Genomic DNA, 16,541 nt, shown 5'->3' with positions numbered 1-16,541 from the left:
GAATAGCTAGGCCAGGGGTGTCAAACTCAATTTCATTGAGGGCCACATCAGCATTGTAGTTGCCCTTGGGGGGCCGGGTGGGTATGGCCAGGGTGGGCACGGCCTACTGGGTGGGCGCAGCTGGAGTGCGTATGGCCTACTGGGTGGGCATGGCCAGCTCTACATCATTGGCATCAAGGGTGCCTATGGGGGCCTGGGCAGGAGTGGGACAGATCTGGGGGGGTCTCTGGCAGAAGGAGGGTCTCTGGGCCAGGGCCAAGGCAGTGGGGACCGTTCCCTATTTCCAGGATGGCTTCGGGGGCCACATGAAACCACTTCGCGGGCCAGATCTGGCCCCCGGGCCTTGTGTTTGACATGTCTGAGCTAGGCCTTTAAAAACTTCCTGTAAGGATATCGTTCCAGAGGGCAGGTACTGCAGCAGAAAAGACACAGATATTCTTGGTTTTAAGGAGCTGCAGGTTCCATTTCCTTAAAATATATTGATGTGATTTTAAAATGCCCTGTAAACCGCCCTGAGTCCTTCGGGAAAGGGCGGTATATAAATCTAATAATAAAAAAACATTTTTTTTTTGCTTTCAAAACCAAAACACTTCACAACTCTAATACACATATACATATGTAAAAAACCATCTATGCAAAAGTTTATTTAAAATTTATGTGAAGCAAATTGCTGAATCTAAGGCACTTGTCTCTTTTTAGCATCTTAAGCTTACAAATTCAGCATCAGCCAAACAGTATGCTGTTTCATCTGATTAGGTATAAATGTACATTTGATTTGATCTAAGTCAAAACTGATCCCCTGAGTGTATCTTTTTTTTCCCCCAGCCGCAGTAAGGATTCATAGTTTAACTTTTTTCCATTATAGAAGACAAAAATCAATTTTGTGAGAAGGATTTTTGTTACTCTGAATGCCTCAAAAAAATAATGGAATGAAGCTACTCCTTCCTTAAATCTTTTGGCAGTCTGAAAGGTGCCCAGTCCAGTAGCTTGTTTTCCACTTGAGTTTGCAGAAGTTCAGAATCAGGCTGTCTTGAAATTATCTGCACTTGAAAGAAGGCAGGTGATCCATCATTGCCTCTTGATAACAAGCCAAGTATTCCTAGTCTTCCAAATTCTTTGTTGGAAATTTGTGGATGTAGGAGAGTCTTTCTATGTGATGCTGTAGTTTATAAAGCAATTGTACTACAGCATTATCCCAAGGTAGAACTGATAAATATATTTCTGGAATCAAGTATAGACCCTGTTGATTATATCCTGATGCTACGTATGATATGGTCCCAGTGAAGAGAATAGATTGATGGCAGATGAAAATCATAGGGAACATTGTTGAACTGAAATACAAACCAAGGTAGTATCATCATAGGCATTTAACAATCACATCTGATGAATTAGCATATCCACATCCACTTAGAGAGTGACAATTGGTCCAGGAATTTTTCAGAAATTCTTTTAAAAAGGTAGCTTCTGTATTAGCCAATGTAATATGGCTAATTTAAACATGGAACTGACATGCTGCTCTTTCCTATATGTGTGCAGAATATTATATATCATTAAACTGCTTTTTATGATCATTTATACAAAGAAAGGTTTTATGCAAGAGAACTTTAAATATATTGTTTTTAAAATTTCAGCTTCGACAGTTGTCACGTGTGAACCATCCTAATATCGTCAAGTTATATGGAGCTTGTTTAAATCCAGTAAGTAGCAACTTTTGGACTCCACAGTCTCTCTATTTAAGTGAAATATCTGTGCCTGTTTTAATTTTGTTTGGCTTATTTACATATTCTAAGTTGAGTTTTTTATTTATGAGAAAAGCAGACCTTTCACATTCAGTTTGAAATATACAGGTTTCCACTTTCCATTCCACCTTTGTTCTACAGATTTACTGATTAGTGTTTTGCTACTCTATTCTGGTTCTAAATTAAATGAAGGGCTTCTAAAATTTATTTCTTAATCAGCATCCATAAATGTTAATAACTGTAACATATTGTAGATGATCACAAGAGTATTAGGATTTTTAATATCCGTTAATGTGCATATGCAATTATGTACTTGAATAAAGCAGAAAAGAAGAAAAAAAATGCAGCTCTGACCTGCACAGTCTCAGGATTAAAACGGAATTATCGTATTTTTCGGACCATAAGACGCACCCAGTTTTTAGAGCAGGAAAACAAGAAAAAAAATATTTCTCCTTCTCTCTCTCTCCCTCTCTTTCTCTCTCTCTCTCTCTCTTTCTCTCCCTCCCTCTCCCATTGTCCCTTCCTTCCTTCTTACCTTCCTTCCCTCCCTCTTTGTCCTTCCCTCTCTGCATTAGAGCAGTACCCACGGAGGCGGCCCTGCAGCCTGGCTTTCTCTTGCAGAAAGCAAGCTGAAACGGAGTGAGGGAGATTGCCAGAAATGCGAATCGGCCGATCTCGCACTCCTACAAACTCCCTCGCTCGGTTTCAGCTTCCCTTGCTACAAGAGAAAGCAAGCTGAAACGGAGTGAGGGAGATTGCCAGAAATGCAAATCGGCTAATCTCGCGCTCCTGCAAACTCCCTTGCTCGGTTTCAGCTTCCCTTGCTACAAGAGAAAACAGGCTGAAACGAGGCAGATTGCAGCAGAGCAAGATCAGCCGATTCGCATTCCTGGCAATCTCCCTCACTCCGTTTCAGCCTGCTTTCTCTTGTAGCAAGGGAAGCTGAAACCGAGCAAGGGAGAGTGCAGGAGCGTGAGATCGGCGTTTCTCAGCACGTGCCGATTCGTGCTCCACTTGCAGAGGTTGGGGCTGGCCATACAGATCACCTTCGGACCATAAGACACACCCTTGTTTTCCCCCCCACTTTTGGGGGGGAAAAGTGCGTCTTAATGGTCCGAAAAATACGGTACATATTATTAAAATAAGATGGGAGCATTTTATCATCATAATAATAATAAGTTGGAAGGGACCTTGGAGGTCATCTAGTCCAACCCCTGCTCAGGCAGCAAACCCTATACCCATTTCAGGCAAATGACTGTCCAGTCTCTTCCTAAAAACCTCCAGTGTTGGAGCATTCATCACCTCTGGAGGCAGGTTGTTCCACTGGTTAATTGTTCTAACTGTCAGGAAGTTTCTCCTTAGTTCTAGGTTGCTTCTCTCCTTGACTAGTTTCCATCCATTGCTTCTTGTCCTGCTTTCAGGTGCTTTGGAGAATAGCTTGACTCCCTCTTCTTTGTGGCAGCCCCTGAGATATTGGAACACTGCTATCATGTCACCCCTCACCCTTCTCTTCGTTAAACTACACATACCCAATTTCAACAACCGTTCCCTATATCCTTGTTCTAAATACTTCTTCCATATTAAAAAAATAATAAATTGGTCTTCTAACTTTAATCGTGCTTTTTTCCTCTTTAGGTATGTCTCGTAATGGAATATGCTGAAGGAGGTTCTCTCTATAATGGTGAGCATCATTTTTGAACTGCATTGTCCGGAACACTGCCTAAAGTTTTGCCATCTCATTTTATGTTAATGCATTATTGTATAGATTTCTTACTTATTATAATAATTTAATGACACTGACTGTTCTGGGTTGAATTTTATTGTTACACTTACAGCTTTTGTTAAGCATCATGGTCTGGCTGATGCAGCAAGTGGTACACTGGATGAATTGATAGATCAATGGATAGATTTAGATTCTTACCCAATTCAGGTTGTAACAATTCCTTTAAAATAAAGCTGACCATTTGTTTTCCTATTGGGGTTGACAGGCTGACAGGCAGACAGGCATTGTAGTGATGACTCAGCAGCAAATGAGATTGAACTTCTGTTGTGTATTTTGTAAGTCATGAAGCGCATTTCAGAAGTAACATTCCCGTTTTATGTCTTCTGTAATGTACAATAAAATTCTTTTTAGTTTGTATCTTTGTTTTTCAGTCCTACATGGTGCTGAGCCTCTACCTTATTATACTGCTGCACATGCAATGAGTTGGTGTTTACAATGTTCCCAAGGAGTAGCATACCTTCACAGCATGAAACCGAAAGCACTCATTCACAGGGACCTAAAACCACCAAAGTAGGTTTTTAAGAACTCTGTAAGACACTGTTATTCTTAAAGGCGTTTTTCTAATAAGCCTAGAAAACATTGTGGTCTGTAATAATAATTCTCAGATACAATATAAGTTATTTGAATGTTATGTAAAATTCTACTATATTTTATCAGCACTCAATATTTTTTATGAAAAAATATTTTTTTGAAATTTACACGCTGCCCGTCTCACTATCAAGCAACCTTTGATAAACTTGATAATCAGCTGTAATAACGACAGGAGATCTAATGCTTGTTGCCTTATAATATTCTGATTAAAATTAATAACACTGATGTATTGGACTTAGATAATAAACTGGCAGTCTTTCAGTTAAAATATGAAAGGAGGAATTAGTTACAAAGGAAACACTGTGATAAAGTTCAGGTTTATACTTTGGCCTGGATTGCTAAAAACAATGGGCATCTGATCTGTTAAGCAAAGTTACCTTGTTTGCGAAATACATTTTTATTATTTATCACTCGGATAAATCACTTAGACATATTTTTTGTGTCGCTCACCAAATTAAAAGCAGGGTAAAATAAAATATGAAATTATTCTTTTAAACAGAGTGGGATGGACCTATCAAATGATTCATTGTCGCCAGGTGGGGTGTTCTCACTGAAAGGGGGATATTGCTTTTTTATTGTTTTTATATATTTTTTTATTTTTTATATCTATAAGCCATCCAGAATCACTGAGAATGAGTTGGGCAGCATATACATTTTCTTTCATGAATGACTGAATGAATGGTTAAAACTAGATATAGTTGTTGTTCCTGTAAAATCAGTCTTGATCTTGATAGATTGCAGTTACTTGTTTTTGCATTCAATAACAAATGGGTATAATTTAGCTCCAAGAGCCTTGGTGGAGCAGTGAGCTAATGCCTCCTTAAGTAACACCAGCTGCCTGCAATTAGTGCAGGTTCGCATCCCACCAGGCTCAAGGTTGACTCAGCCTTCCATCCCTCCGAGGTAGGTAAAATGAGGACCCAGATTGTTGGGGGCAATTAAGCTGACTTTGTAATAATGCCGCTTGGGGTGTGTGTGAAAGCCCTAATAAGCAGGCATATACATAGAATGAAGGCTACTGCTAAGCTTGTAAGCAGCCCTCCGTCTTCGGAGAAGGGCGGGATATAAATGGAATTAAAATAAAAAATAAATTTTAAAAATTCAATTTGATTATGTTCACAGCTTCTGGAGGCAGGTTGTTCCACTGCACAATAGAATAAAAATCCCTTCTGTTATAACACTAAAGCACACTGTAATTTTTCCAGTGTTGACCTGTTTTCCCAAATTCACTTTTCTGACTTTTTTTTACAAATTACTAACAAAAATTGTCTATTTATGCCCTTTAAAAAGAAATATATTGCTTTTAATTACAGTAAAAGTCTTAAATCAACTTTTCACTTTTGTATATTAAATCTACAGACACTGCATAAATTGCTTAGAGAATATTTTCTCTATTTCTTAACACTTCTGTTGGCAAAATACATACTGTAATTAAATTCTATTTGATTTACAGTTTGCTCTTGGTGGCAGGAGGGACTGTTTTAAAAATATGTGATTTTGGTACAGCTTGTGATATTCAGACTCACATGACCAATAATAAGGGCAGTGCTGCTTGGATGGCACCTGAAGTTTTTGAAGGTAACAAAGTAATTTGAAATTTACTATTATTCTCATGTGTATTATGAGCATTAGTAATTTTTGTAGTAATTTTGATACAGAGATTCATTTGGTGCAGATGTACTTTTCCCTGTTGTCTATAAAAGTATTTCAGAAGCCAGTAGAAAAGACACAGTCAACTGTCTAGTTATAATGTGACTTAAATTGTTGAAAGTTTACCATTTAAATTAATGCAGTTTAAGAATCCTGATTTAAAGTATACAATTGGAATAGAATGACTTATATATGAAGTGTTGAATCTGTTTCTGTTGTAATATACTCATGTATGTAGCCTTATAGTCATTGAATGGAAATATTATACTTGCTCAAAACTATTGAATTACAAACTTTCATTAGCACTGAAGTGCCTTTGGCTAAATTCTAAAAAGTAAATATATTTTTCCTGTTTGTTTCAAATAAGTAATATTCTTATTAAGAAAAATTCAATTGTTATACCAGAAAACTAAAAAAATACTAGAAAATATCAAATAAGGTATTTGAAATCAACATTTTTCAAGCTTTTTTCATTAATAAGTTAACTGATTGATGTAATGAAAGTTGTATAAAGGGGTATTGCATTCAGTATTACTATAAAACAGGGTTGTAGTGGCAATCAGTCAGCATATGATCATAAAGTTCCTCTCTTTTTGTGCTTTGAGGTTTGATGCTATGAATCACATTGTGAAATTGAAGAAAAATAGAGATGGTTTTTCATTGAACAACATGTGCATGTATATGTAAGTCACTGGGTTCACATCATATGTATTCTGTTAGAAAGCACATGTTTAAATCAACCTATTTTATAGCATATTGAAGAATCAGTTATAAAATTGGTTACAACCAGATTAATTTACTTTTTTATTATAATTAAGAGAACACCTATAATCTTGTTAGTGTTTTTTTAATGTATAAATAATCCTTTTCAGGTAGCAATTACAGTGAAAAATGTGATGTATTCAGCTGGGGTATTATTCTTTGGGAGGTAATTACTCGCAGAAAACCTTTCGATGAGATTGGTGGTCCTGCTTTCCGGATCATGTGGGCAGTTCACAATGGTAAGCTGAAATTTTAAGTGAAGAACAAGTGTCTTTGTGGAATATTTGCAGCTGAATTTTGATACTGATTTTCTATATAATACTCTAAATGTGCTGATGCAAAAAAGGACATGTAATATATTTTTTTGCCTCCCCCGTCTTCAATACATAATTTTGGCTAACAGATATGGGTCTCCCTTAACACCTGCTCTAATACCTGAGGAAGCTGACGGGTCTCAGTGGCCTTCTGAAAAGCCACACTAGACATGGTGGCAAATCTGATTGTTTTGAGTTATTTTTTACCTCAGTTTCATACAAAGCAGAGGCTAACGTTTAATAAGAAAAAAAACGATGAAATGCAAGCCCCTCTTCTTGCCTCTTGTTATTTTACTTAATACCCTATCTTCATGCTTTTGTATAGACTGGGGAGAGCTAAATATAAAAAGGAAGAGTTTTTTATAGGGATTGGAAGGAAACAGAAACTGGCTTTTGTTTTGAGTTTGGGGCAAAACAGTCTCATCCAAAATCTTCCATTGGTACATGTCCATGTTGGATCTCCCTTGAGGAGATTAACTGGCTCAGCAAATAATGATCATTTATAAAAAATAGTGCCCTCTTTATTCATTCCAAGATTACAAAAATAGATGGGATGGTGTTTGTTATAACTACATGTTCTTTCTTTCTTTCTTTCTGTCTCAAAAACATTAAAAGGTTCCGAAATGAAAACAGTGCAAGTGGTTGGGGTGGGCTGTTTATTTTATTTTATTTGTTTTTTCTCATCTTACATGCACAGTTAGCCAGTTTTTCTCCTTCGTAGACTTATATGCCTGTTTGTGCTACTCTTATAGGAATAGCATTAGAATTCATCAATAAAACATACTATAAATAATCATTTCCCCTTGATTTCAGTTTTAAAAAATCAGTAAAACTTTTTGCTAGAAAGCAGTGCTAAACCAACCAAAAACAGGTTTAAATCTCCCCAAGAAAATACACAAGAGGACACAGAGTATGTATTCTAGCATATACAAACTGAAGCCAACAAGCCCTCAAATCTAATAGAATACTCTTTATTATAGAATATATTCTGAAAATTCAGACATGACAAAATACAAACTCAGTGCAATCTTCATAAATACAGTTCATCACTTGAAAAAAGTTAACTATTAGAAATGTTTATGTAATGCACATAATGAATGCATACAACTTGGCATAGCCTAAAATGCAAAAAAAAAGATACATCAGATATAATAAACATAAAACACTGCTAATTGAAACTTAATTCCTCAAAAGTCTTTCTGGACTTCTGGTTTGAGGTGGAAAAAAATGAAACTTTGATTTTGGGTTATGCTGATTAAATAGGTTTAATCAGAAATGGCTAGTATATATTATTATGTAAAAGTAAAAAGTTAATGTATGTTATTACCTTATTCTACTGTGCTAAAAAAAGTCAGAAGTCAATATTTTTCTCTTTTTTTCCCTTTTATCCTACACTTTTTCCTTTTCCACTTTCCCATTATTTTAATTTTTTTTTCTCTGTATTTTATATTTCGATAAAATTTGAGAAGCTCAGAAACCTAAGTTCCTCAAAGAAATATTTTTGAAAGCAGTAAGCCTATTTCTAGGCATGCTAGCCATTTATCAGTGCTTATTTTGGGATCAGTCTGACCTACTTTTAATGCATGTGCAGCCTCCCAATTAGTTTAGGTAAATTCATGCTTGTGATATAGCAGTGCAGTAATATTTTCTTCCAATTTAGACACTGCCTTTAACCCCACCACTTTGTCACCTTTGCCAATATCAGCCAATAATGCCAGGGATGGAGCCAGTCCCTGCTGCTCTATTGGTTAAACTAGAAACATTTTGAGGGAGAAAACAGCATATTCATAATATTCGCACAGCCAGAACAGTCTAACTTCCTTCTTTTGAGGATAGGACAGAACTATTTTTCCTCAAGCTATGGAACACAAATTCATCTTGCTTCAAGGTTGAAATACTTTAATGTTTTGAAATGTGCTTATATCCTACCCCTGATATAATAATATAGCAATATTATAATATAGTCATATTTTCCTTATTTTTGTTCTTCATATATGAGAGTAACAGTTTGAAAAAGAATGCATAACAAGTACACAAGTATATTTCTTCAGCCGTTATCAGACTCCAAATTTCATTAATTCTAGTTGGACCAGCAATAAGAATTATGGTCGAACAATGATTGAAGGTTACGCCTTGGAAGCACTGCTAGTTTAGAGTAGGTCCAGCATTTGAATGTGAAGTTCAGTTCAATTTTTTTTTGGAAACTAGTCTTTTCTTCATCATGAGTAATTCAATAAAGGGGTAAAATAATTGTTTATGTTCAGGATTATGACAAGTTTTAATGTGTAAAGTGGGAAAGGGAAACAGAATAGCCTCAGCAAAATATGTTATTGTCCTAAGCTAGTTCAATAAAATTAGAGCCAAATAACTTCTTTGGAGATGCATATAATCCTTTAAAATGTTACTGTTTATAAACATTGTATATTTTTTACTAGGTACACGGCCACCACTGATAAAAAATTTACCCAAACCTATTGAGAGCTTAATGACTCGCTGTTGGTCTAAAGATCCTTCACAGAGACCTTCCATGGAGGAAATAGTCAAAATAATGACACACTTGATGCAGGTATAATATTTAAATGTTAAATATTGCTGAAATAGCCTGGTTTCTTGAAGAAATATAAAATAGAAGGTATGAATTTGATAGAGTGAAGACAAATTTTAGAAATGAGTAGAAAGAAGGCAATCTTTCACGGCCTTCTGAGGGACCTAAAGTACCGTATTTTTCGAACCATAAGACACACTTTCCCCCCCCAAAAAAGTGGGTGGAAAAACGAGGTGCGTCTTATGGTCTGAAGGTAAGTGAAAACACTTGTCTCCCGTTCAGTCAACGCAGTCCATCAGCTCCATTGGAGAGACGTGATTGAATGAAGATGTGGAATTCTCCGCCCCGCCCCTGTGATTGGTCGGCAGGGGAAGAAATACGGACGTGCCTGCCATGCCTTCTGACTGCCTCCCCCCTCCCCGCACGGGCACATTTTCTTTCTTTTACCTCGCTGCTAAAGAAATAGTTTTTGCTAAACTAAACCTCATAGGCGACTTGCCCCAGCAAAGCCATGAGGAGTTGTCCCTGCAGGTTTCTCTGCGTAGTTTATTGGAAGTGATTTCCCATTTGCAAGAGTAATACTGCTAATTGTTTGAAATTGCTTCGGCATCTTAGAAAACCTATTCAGGGAAAAGAAACTACCGGTACCTACCTACCTACCTTTCTTTCTCTCTTTCTTCCTCCCTCCCTCCTTTCTTCCTTCCTTCCTTCTCTTCCTTCCTTCCTTCTTTCTTCCTTCTTTCTCTCTCTCTTCCTTGCTCCCTCCATCCTCCCTCCTTTCTTTCTTTCGTCCTTCTTTCTTTCTTCCTTTTTCTCTCTCTCTTCCTTCCTTCTTTCTTTCTTTCTTTCTTTCTTTCTTTCTTCCTTCCTTCTTTCTCTCTCCTTTCTTTCTTTCTTTCTTTCTCTCTCTCTCTCTTCCTTCCTTCCTCCCTCCCTCCCTCCTTCCTTCCTTCCTTCCTTCCTTCTCTCTCTCTCCCCTCCTTCCTTCCTAGTATACCGGTACTATTTGGTTCAGAATATTTTTTTCTTGTTTTCCTGCTCTAAAAACTGGGTGCATCTTATGGTCAGGTGCGTCTTATGGTCCGAAAAATACAGTAATTAACACAAAGTTTCCACAAAACAAAACACAATCTAGTGGTTTGTTCCAAAATCAGACTTGTTTTCTTATTCCTGCCCTTTCTTTGACACAGTTGTAAAGAGGAATACTCTGAATTACTCTGAAATAATATTAAAAGAAGGACAGGCAAGCATTATAAGGATTTTTTTTTAACCAAGTGTACTTCTGGTGCTATAATGCAAAAAAGTGTTTAAAAATGTGGCTTTTTAAAAAGCCAGAAAAATAAAATGATTTTGGTTAGATAGGCAAATTAATCAGAGATCCCCTTGTCCCACTGAAGCTTTTTGTTTGTAGAGAAACAGAAATTTCTAATTCATTGTAGTCATACTTGAAGAAGAGTGTATTTTTATTGATACAATAAATATCATTTTTTCCAGTGCTATAGATAAAAGAAAAAATGCATTTGATTTAAAAACAAAAGTAATAATATATTAGCCCTTTTTGTTATTAAGTACCTTTTGGTAATTGCTTATCCTGGTAATTGTTTCATGTTATAATTATTAAATAATAAATTCATTGACTAAATCACAACTTACAGCATTGTCCTGGAAACAAATTGAGCATATCGGCTTTCAGGTACTTTTCTTAAAACTGGTCCTTGTAATATGGGAAGTTACAATATTTTGTTAATATAGTCTTCTTTCATTGCAGTATTTTCCAGGAGCTGATGAACCTCTACAGTATCCCTGTCAGTATTCTGATGAAGGCCAAAGCAACTCTGCTACTAGTACAGGTAAGCAAACTCATACATTTTAAGCCAGGAAAGATAGCCTTTTACTCGCAAGAAACACACTGTTAGTGGGAAGAAGCTACAGGGCTGCAGAGCTGAGATTTGTCCGTGTTTATCATTTATGGGGACATTGAGAATATTACCAGTTTTTTAAAAGCACATAATCATAATTTAACTAAAACAAAATAATTTTAAAAATCATAGGTTCATTTATGGACATGACCTCCACAAATACCAGTAACAAAAGTGATATCAACATAGAAGCAAATGATTTTCAAGGAACTGCTACAAATGACACCATTAAACGTTTGGAAACAAAATTGGCCCAACAGATGAAAAATTCAGTGAAGCAGGTGGTAAGAATGTAAAAATTTGTATTTGAGATTATTTAGAAGCAAAATGGTACGATAATCCTTTATTTATAAAGTTATGAGCAGGATGGCACCTTCAAATATCATTTTCCATCCTTAAAATAGACTGTCAAAATTTTGGTAACCTCCTATCTGCTATTGTTATTTGGCCTTCTTCAGATTCCCACAAAACACAGAAGGAAATCGTAACTTCACCCATTTCAAAACATTACCAAAACTTTTCTTTATCCATTGTGATCCTTGTGGCAACAAAAGAACATATAAAAAAACCTGCCACCCCTACAAGCAGAAGATGATTTGCCCCAGGTATAAATGATATTAAGACTTCATAACTTTTTAAAGCTTAGAATAAAAAAAGACAAAGTATATATCAGCACAGGTTTTTTGTGATAATATGTAGGTTTGCAAAATGTTGAAAGGTTCCTTACAGCTTTTTTCTTCCTATGTTGTTATATTTATAGGTTTTCATAACATTTTCAGTATTAAAAATGGGAAAAATATTCTAAATATTTTATTCTTGTTTATTCCTGAAATCAGTACAATTATTTTTTTACAGGGAGAACCGGGCCGTTTGAGTTTACCTCCGTCTCGTGGTAGTAGTGTGGAGAGCTTGTCAGATGTTCGTGGGCGACCACAGTCAACTCATGTTTCAGGAGAAGGCAAGCGAATGAGTGCTGACATGTCAGAAATTGAAGCAAGAATTGCTGCTTCTGCAGGTAAAGGTATTATTTTTTAACTTCCCAAATGTTTTTAGGAACACCTTTGTCATTTTGAGAGTATATTGTGTTCCTGCACAATAGCTACAGTCCATGGCTGTTGCCACAAAAACATGCCACCCCATAACACTCTCATCTCTCCAAAACAAAGCAGTTAGACTAAAAGGAGATTAAGTTGTTGCAAGGTTGAAATATGAATTGCAAATCAGATACCTTTTTTTTAAGACTACAGTGTTTTCCTTTAAATGCCAGTGTCACAGGAGCAAAATGATGAGAGCCAGAGACCAGAAACTTAATGGGGGGAAAAATAGAGTTTAAGGCAAAATATTGGGGTAACATTCCAAAATGGCAAATCTCATTTTTGCCCCATCAGAAATAAGCAAAATCAAAATGCTTGAAGAAAGTATATGTTTGAATTATATTAGAAAACAACAATGGTACTGGAGTGCTTATGTTCTGTAGTGTAATACAGGGGTCCCCAATCCCCGGTCCGTGGATACGCATCGGTCTGCAACGTGCCAGCAAGCGGGCCGCATAAACAAGCAAAGCTCCATCCTCGGGATGCAGGCAGTATTCAAAACCACACCCCCTCTGGTCTGCAGAAAAACCTTTCTCCGTGGCACCGGTCCCTGTCCTTTTGGGCATCTCTGGTGTAATAGGTTTTAGAGAAATTATCCATGGACATCCTGCTGCCTGGTTGTGCCACATTATAAATTTCCATCAGCTTTTCTAAGATAGAGCTGTATAAAAGCTAAAATAAGGAAAATCATATACATTTCTTTGCAAGTCAAGTTTTAGATTGCATTTTATGTTAATCCCTTCCCAAATGTTACAAAATATTAAGACTTTTGTGTGAACAAGGGTAAGCACATTACCTGTGCCCTATAATATCTCCAGACATAGTCACCCTCCAATACAAACACTGACGTTTTCAATAGAGACCTTTTTTTTTACATGAACCTTCTCTGTGTGAAATTCATTTGATAATGAATTGCTTTGATAATGCTCAACAACTCAGGAATGTCCCATAGGCCTTTGGAGCAAAGGAAAGAGATGCATTCTACACAGGAAGCAAGAAAGTCACTGAAATTTTCTATTTTTTGCATCAGTAGGATATTTCTACTGAACCAGGCATCTTCCACATTCTTTCTGTCCCTGAGTAGTAGATTAGGGTTTTTGTATAACATTTTTAGTTTTGCAAATAATTGTTCATATTTCACTATTATTTGTCAATTAATTGCCTGATTAAATTTATATGGCTGCCCACATTACAAGAAGTGACTCTAGGCAGTGTACCGTTCGTTATAAGACGATTTTATCAATTTCTTTCAATTTAAGAGCTAAGTATTTCTAATGTTAATTTATTATAGCATAAACATGCCTTAATAAGATAGCTATAAAAAGGGTCAAAATTACAGGCTATCATATCAATAACAAAAATCAAAATTAGTTTATAATAATAGTCTTATCAATCTGTGTAGTGTATTTTAAATGCTAGACAATGATTGACATTCAAAATCTATTAACATGCCCTGAATAAGCAATCATTTCTTTTTATGAGGTAATTTTTCTGTTGTTTATGTCTAATGAACTATTGGCCAAACTTTCTAGAGGTTAATTAAATGTCTATCACTGAGATTTAGTCTTTTTTTATTATTCTAAGCATAACAGTAGTGGGTAAATACTTAGAATGTCTTCATACTTCATTCCTGAGCAATCAACCAGTGATCCTTGTATCAGCTGCATCTCTTAATCAAATCCTGTTTGTAATTGATTGAATTGGGCAAAATTAAATGATCCAACCTTCCCAAGGCAGCCTGCTGAATGGGAAGAAGAAGAAAATAGAATATTCTGAAGAATGAGAAAACAAGTGGGTTTCAGAGAAGTGAAAATCAAAGAAAAGCCAAAATATATATATTTCTGGCCCTACCCTTTCATGTCATAGGTCCAATTGCATTGGCACGTTTTGTGGCTCCCAGACTATTGTTAAATATCTCAACTATCTTTTACCTATGTTTACCTATGTTGTTTTACCTATGTTGTAAAGTATTTACATAAAAGCTGTGACTACTCACTAAGAGAAATATAGCAAATATATACAGTATATACTGGAACTGTTTCTGGTTTCTTATTCATTTTGACACCAGCTTCTGACATTGGTGGTATATAGATAGTGAAGATGAAAAACAGTATTTTAGTGTTAGGATTGGACAGTTTTGGCAACATAAACAAGTAACATAATTAATAGGAGAAATTTCCAGATAAAGGATTTATTTTCATATAAATCCGTGAGGAAGCAAGTTTCTTGAATACTGCTTAACTAATAGAAACATGCTCAGATTTGCCAAATAAAAAATTATTGCAGCTAGAATATTTTAAGAATAAATTATATTAAAAGACTAGTGGAAGAAGTAAATCTCACTTGTGTGTTATTTTACAAATTACTGAGAGTAAAGCAACACACCTTAAATCTTTAACTGAAGGGTCCAGAATCTTTATCCAGATCCATTCCACCAGTTCAACAAACTTGCCCAGAAAAAAGTGTTCATGTTAGGACTCCCTTGGGAGATGTTTTATCAGTTGCCATATTGATAGCATTTGCCTAATCTAGAACAGGTTCTAATTTAATATTTAAACATCACCTCTTCTGTATATCTTTTTTATGTTAACTAGTGTCATTAACAGCTATATTTAATTCCAGAATTTACTTCTAGCAGTTATATGTACTCTTTCCTAAATCTTATTAATTATGTGATACTATCCTTAATACTAGGGACGCAGTGGCTCAGTGGGTTAGGATGCTGAGGTTGTCGATCAGATGGTCGGCAGTTTGGTAGGTCGAATCCCGAGTGCCGCGTAACAGAGTGAGCGCCTGTTACTCGTCCCAGCTTCTGCCAACCTAGCAGTTCGAAAGCACGTAAAAATGCAAGTAGAAAAATAGGGACCACTACGGTGGGAAGGTGACAGCGTTCCGTGTGCCTCTGGCATCTAGTCATGCCGGCCACATGACCACGGAGACTCCTCAGGCAAGCGCTGGCTCTTCGGCTTTGAAACGGAGATGAGCACCGGCCCCTAGAGTTGGAAATGACTAGCACGCATGTGCGGGGGAACCTTTACCTTTACCTTTATCCTTAATACTATGGCAATGGCTGATAATGCCTCTTTCACAAGAGAAACAAATTTAAAATGCCAAAAATATTGAATGTAATCATTTTCAAAATTTTTCAAAAATTTATAGTCAAAATATTTGAACCATATTAGTATGTAGCTTACATTTTGTTACATTAGTTAACCACATTTATTTTGCTTCCCAAATTGTGAAAAGCTATCTATGCATATAATATACATTTACAGGGCAGTCAGTAAAAAATTCTAGTCCCTCATAGCTAGGGTTTGTTGTTTCCTTGTTACTTTTTCTACTCTGTTCATTTAAATTTTGTGTCTCTAACTATAACTAATAATGTATTTTGTTATATTGTTGATCCTAGTTATGAATGTTGCTCTTAACAAATGCTTTACTGTTTTAAGCATGAATGGAAAGCTATGCAGTTTAGTCTGCATGTCTTTTGTTTGCATGAGTTTAACCAAATTAAATTTATAAAAGAGCAGTTCTAGTCTGAATGATTTGTGTTACCATTATAGTCGTTTGCATGTGTATTGTATGTGTATATATGTTTTTTCAGCCTTTTCCAAACCTAAACGAGGCCATCGTAAAACTGCTTCATTTGGCAACATTCTGGATGTCCCAGAGATCATCAAACCAGGTATTGCATGCCAGCTGTGTGAATCTATTGACACAGATGCTGGAGTAATGACTAAACCTTTAAATACTTTTTGCTCCTGTTCCTGGGTGATTGATTACTCAGTGGCCAAAAGTAATTATCTTTCATAATTATGAATAAATATGTAGCAAGATTGGGTGGGAGGTTTCAATGTAAAAAGATTTGATCTTTTTTCCCCTCCGATATTGAGAGTGTGATCAGGCTGGAGCTCCAGAGGGCTTTGAAGGAAAAGGATTATTTAGAGTGACTTGGATTTCATATGAAGTGTACACAGAGACATTGAACAGGCTTTTCAGTGGCCTCTGACAGAACTGGGAAAGGACAATGCCACCATCTTGGTTTCTTTTAATCTCTTAATTTTCAATAACATTAATCATGGTATCCTTCTGAACTTCCTGTGGGAATGTATAGTGATTTGTGGTTGTTTGTGGGCAATTCCAG

The 16,541-nt window shown here is 36.1% G+C and overlaps 1 protein-coding gene across 3 annotated transcripts in view; it reads left to right on the top strand.

The window, feature by feature from the left end:
- MAP3K7 (mitogen-activated protein kinase kinase kinase 7) overlaps positions 1-16,541 on the top strand; it is a 35,555-nt gene that overhangs the window by 4,407 nt on the left and 14,607 nt on the right. Inside the window, exons 3-12 of one of the 3 annotated variants that reach the window (XM_083348143.1) lie at positions 1,632-1,697; positions 3,375-3,420; positions 3,894-4,032; positions 5,567-5,691; positions 6,636-6,764; positions 9,275-9,405; positions 11,153-11,234; positions 11,436-11,584; positions 12,159-12,318; positions 16,002-16,082. In XM_083348143.1, the coding sequence (XP_083204269.1) occupies positions 1,632-1,697; positions 3,375-3,420; positions 3,894-4,032; positions 5,567-5,691; positions 6,636-6,764; positions 9,275-9,405; positions 11,153-11,234; positions 11,436-11,584; positions 12,159-12,318; positions 16,002-16,082 (1,108 nt within the window). Of the gene's footprint in view, positions 1-1,631; positions 1,698-3,374; positions 3,421-3,893; positions 4,033-5,566; positions 5,692-6,635; positions 6,765-9,274; positions 9,406-11,152; positions 11,235-11,435; positions 11,588-12,158; positions 12,319-16,001; positions 16,083-16,541 lie in introns of all 3 variants that reach the window. The other 2 variants (XM_083348142.1, XM_083348144.1) reach the window with 2 other exon arrangements.

Source organism: Vipera ursinii, assembly GCF_947247035.1.
Source record: "Vipera ursinii genome assembly, chromosome: 1".
In the NCBI taxonomy this organism is placed as follows: Eukaryota; Metazoa; Chordata; class Lepidosauria; order Squamata; family Viperidae; genus Vipera; species Vipera ursinii.
This window is presented reverse-complemented; position numbering and strand designations above follow the sequence as displayed.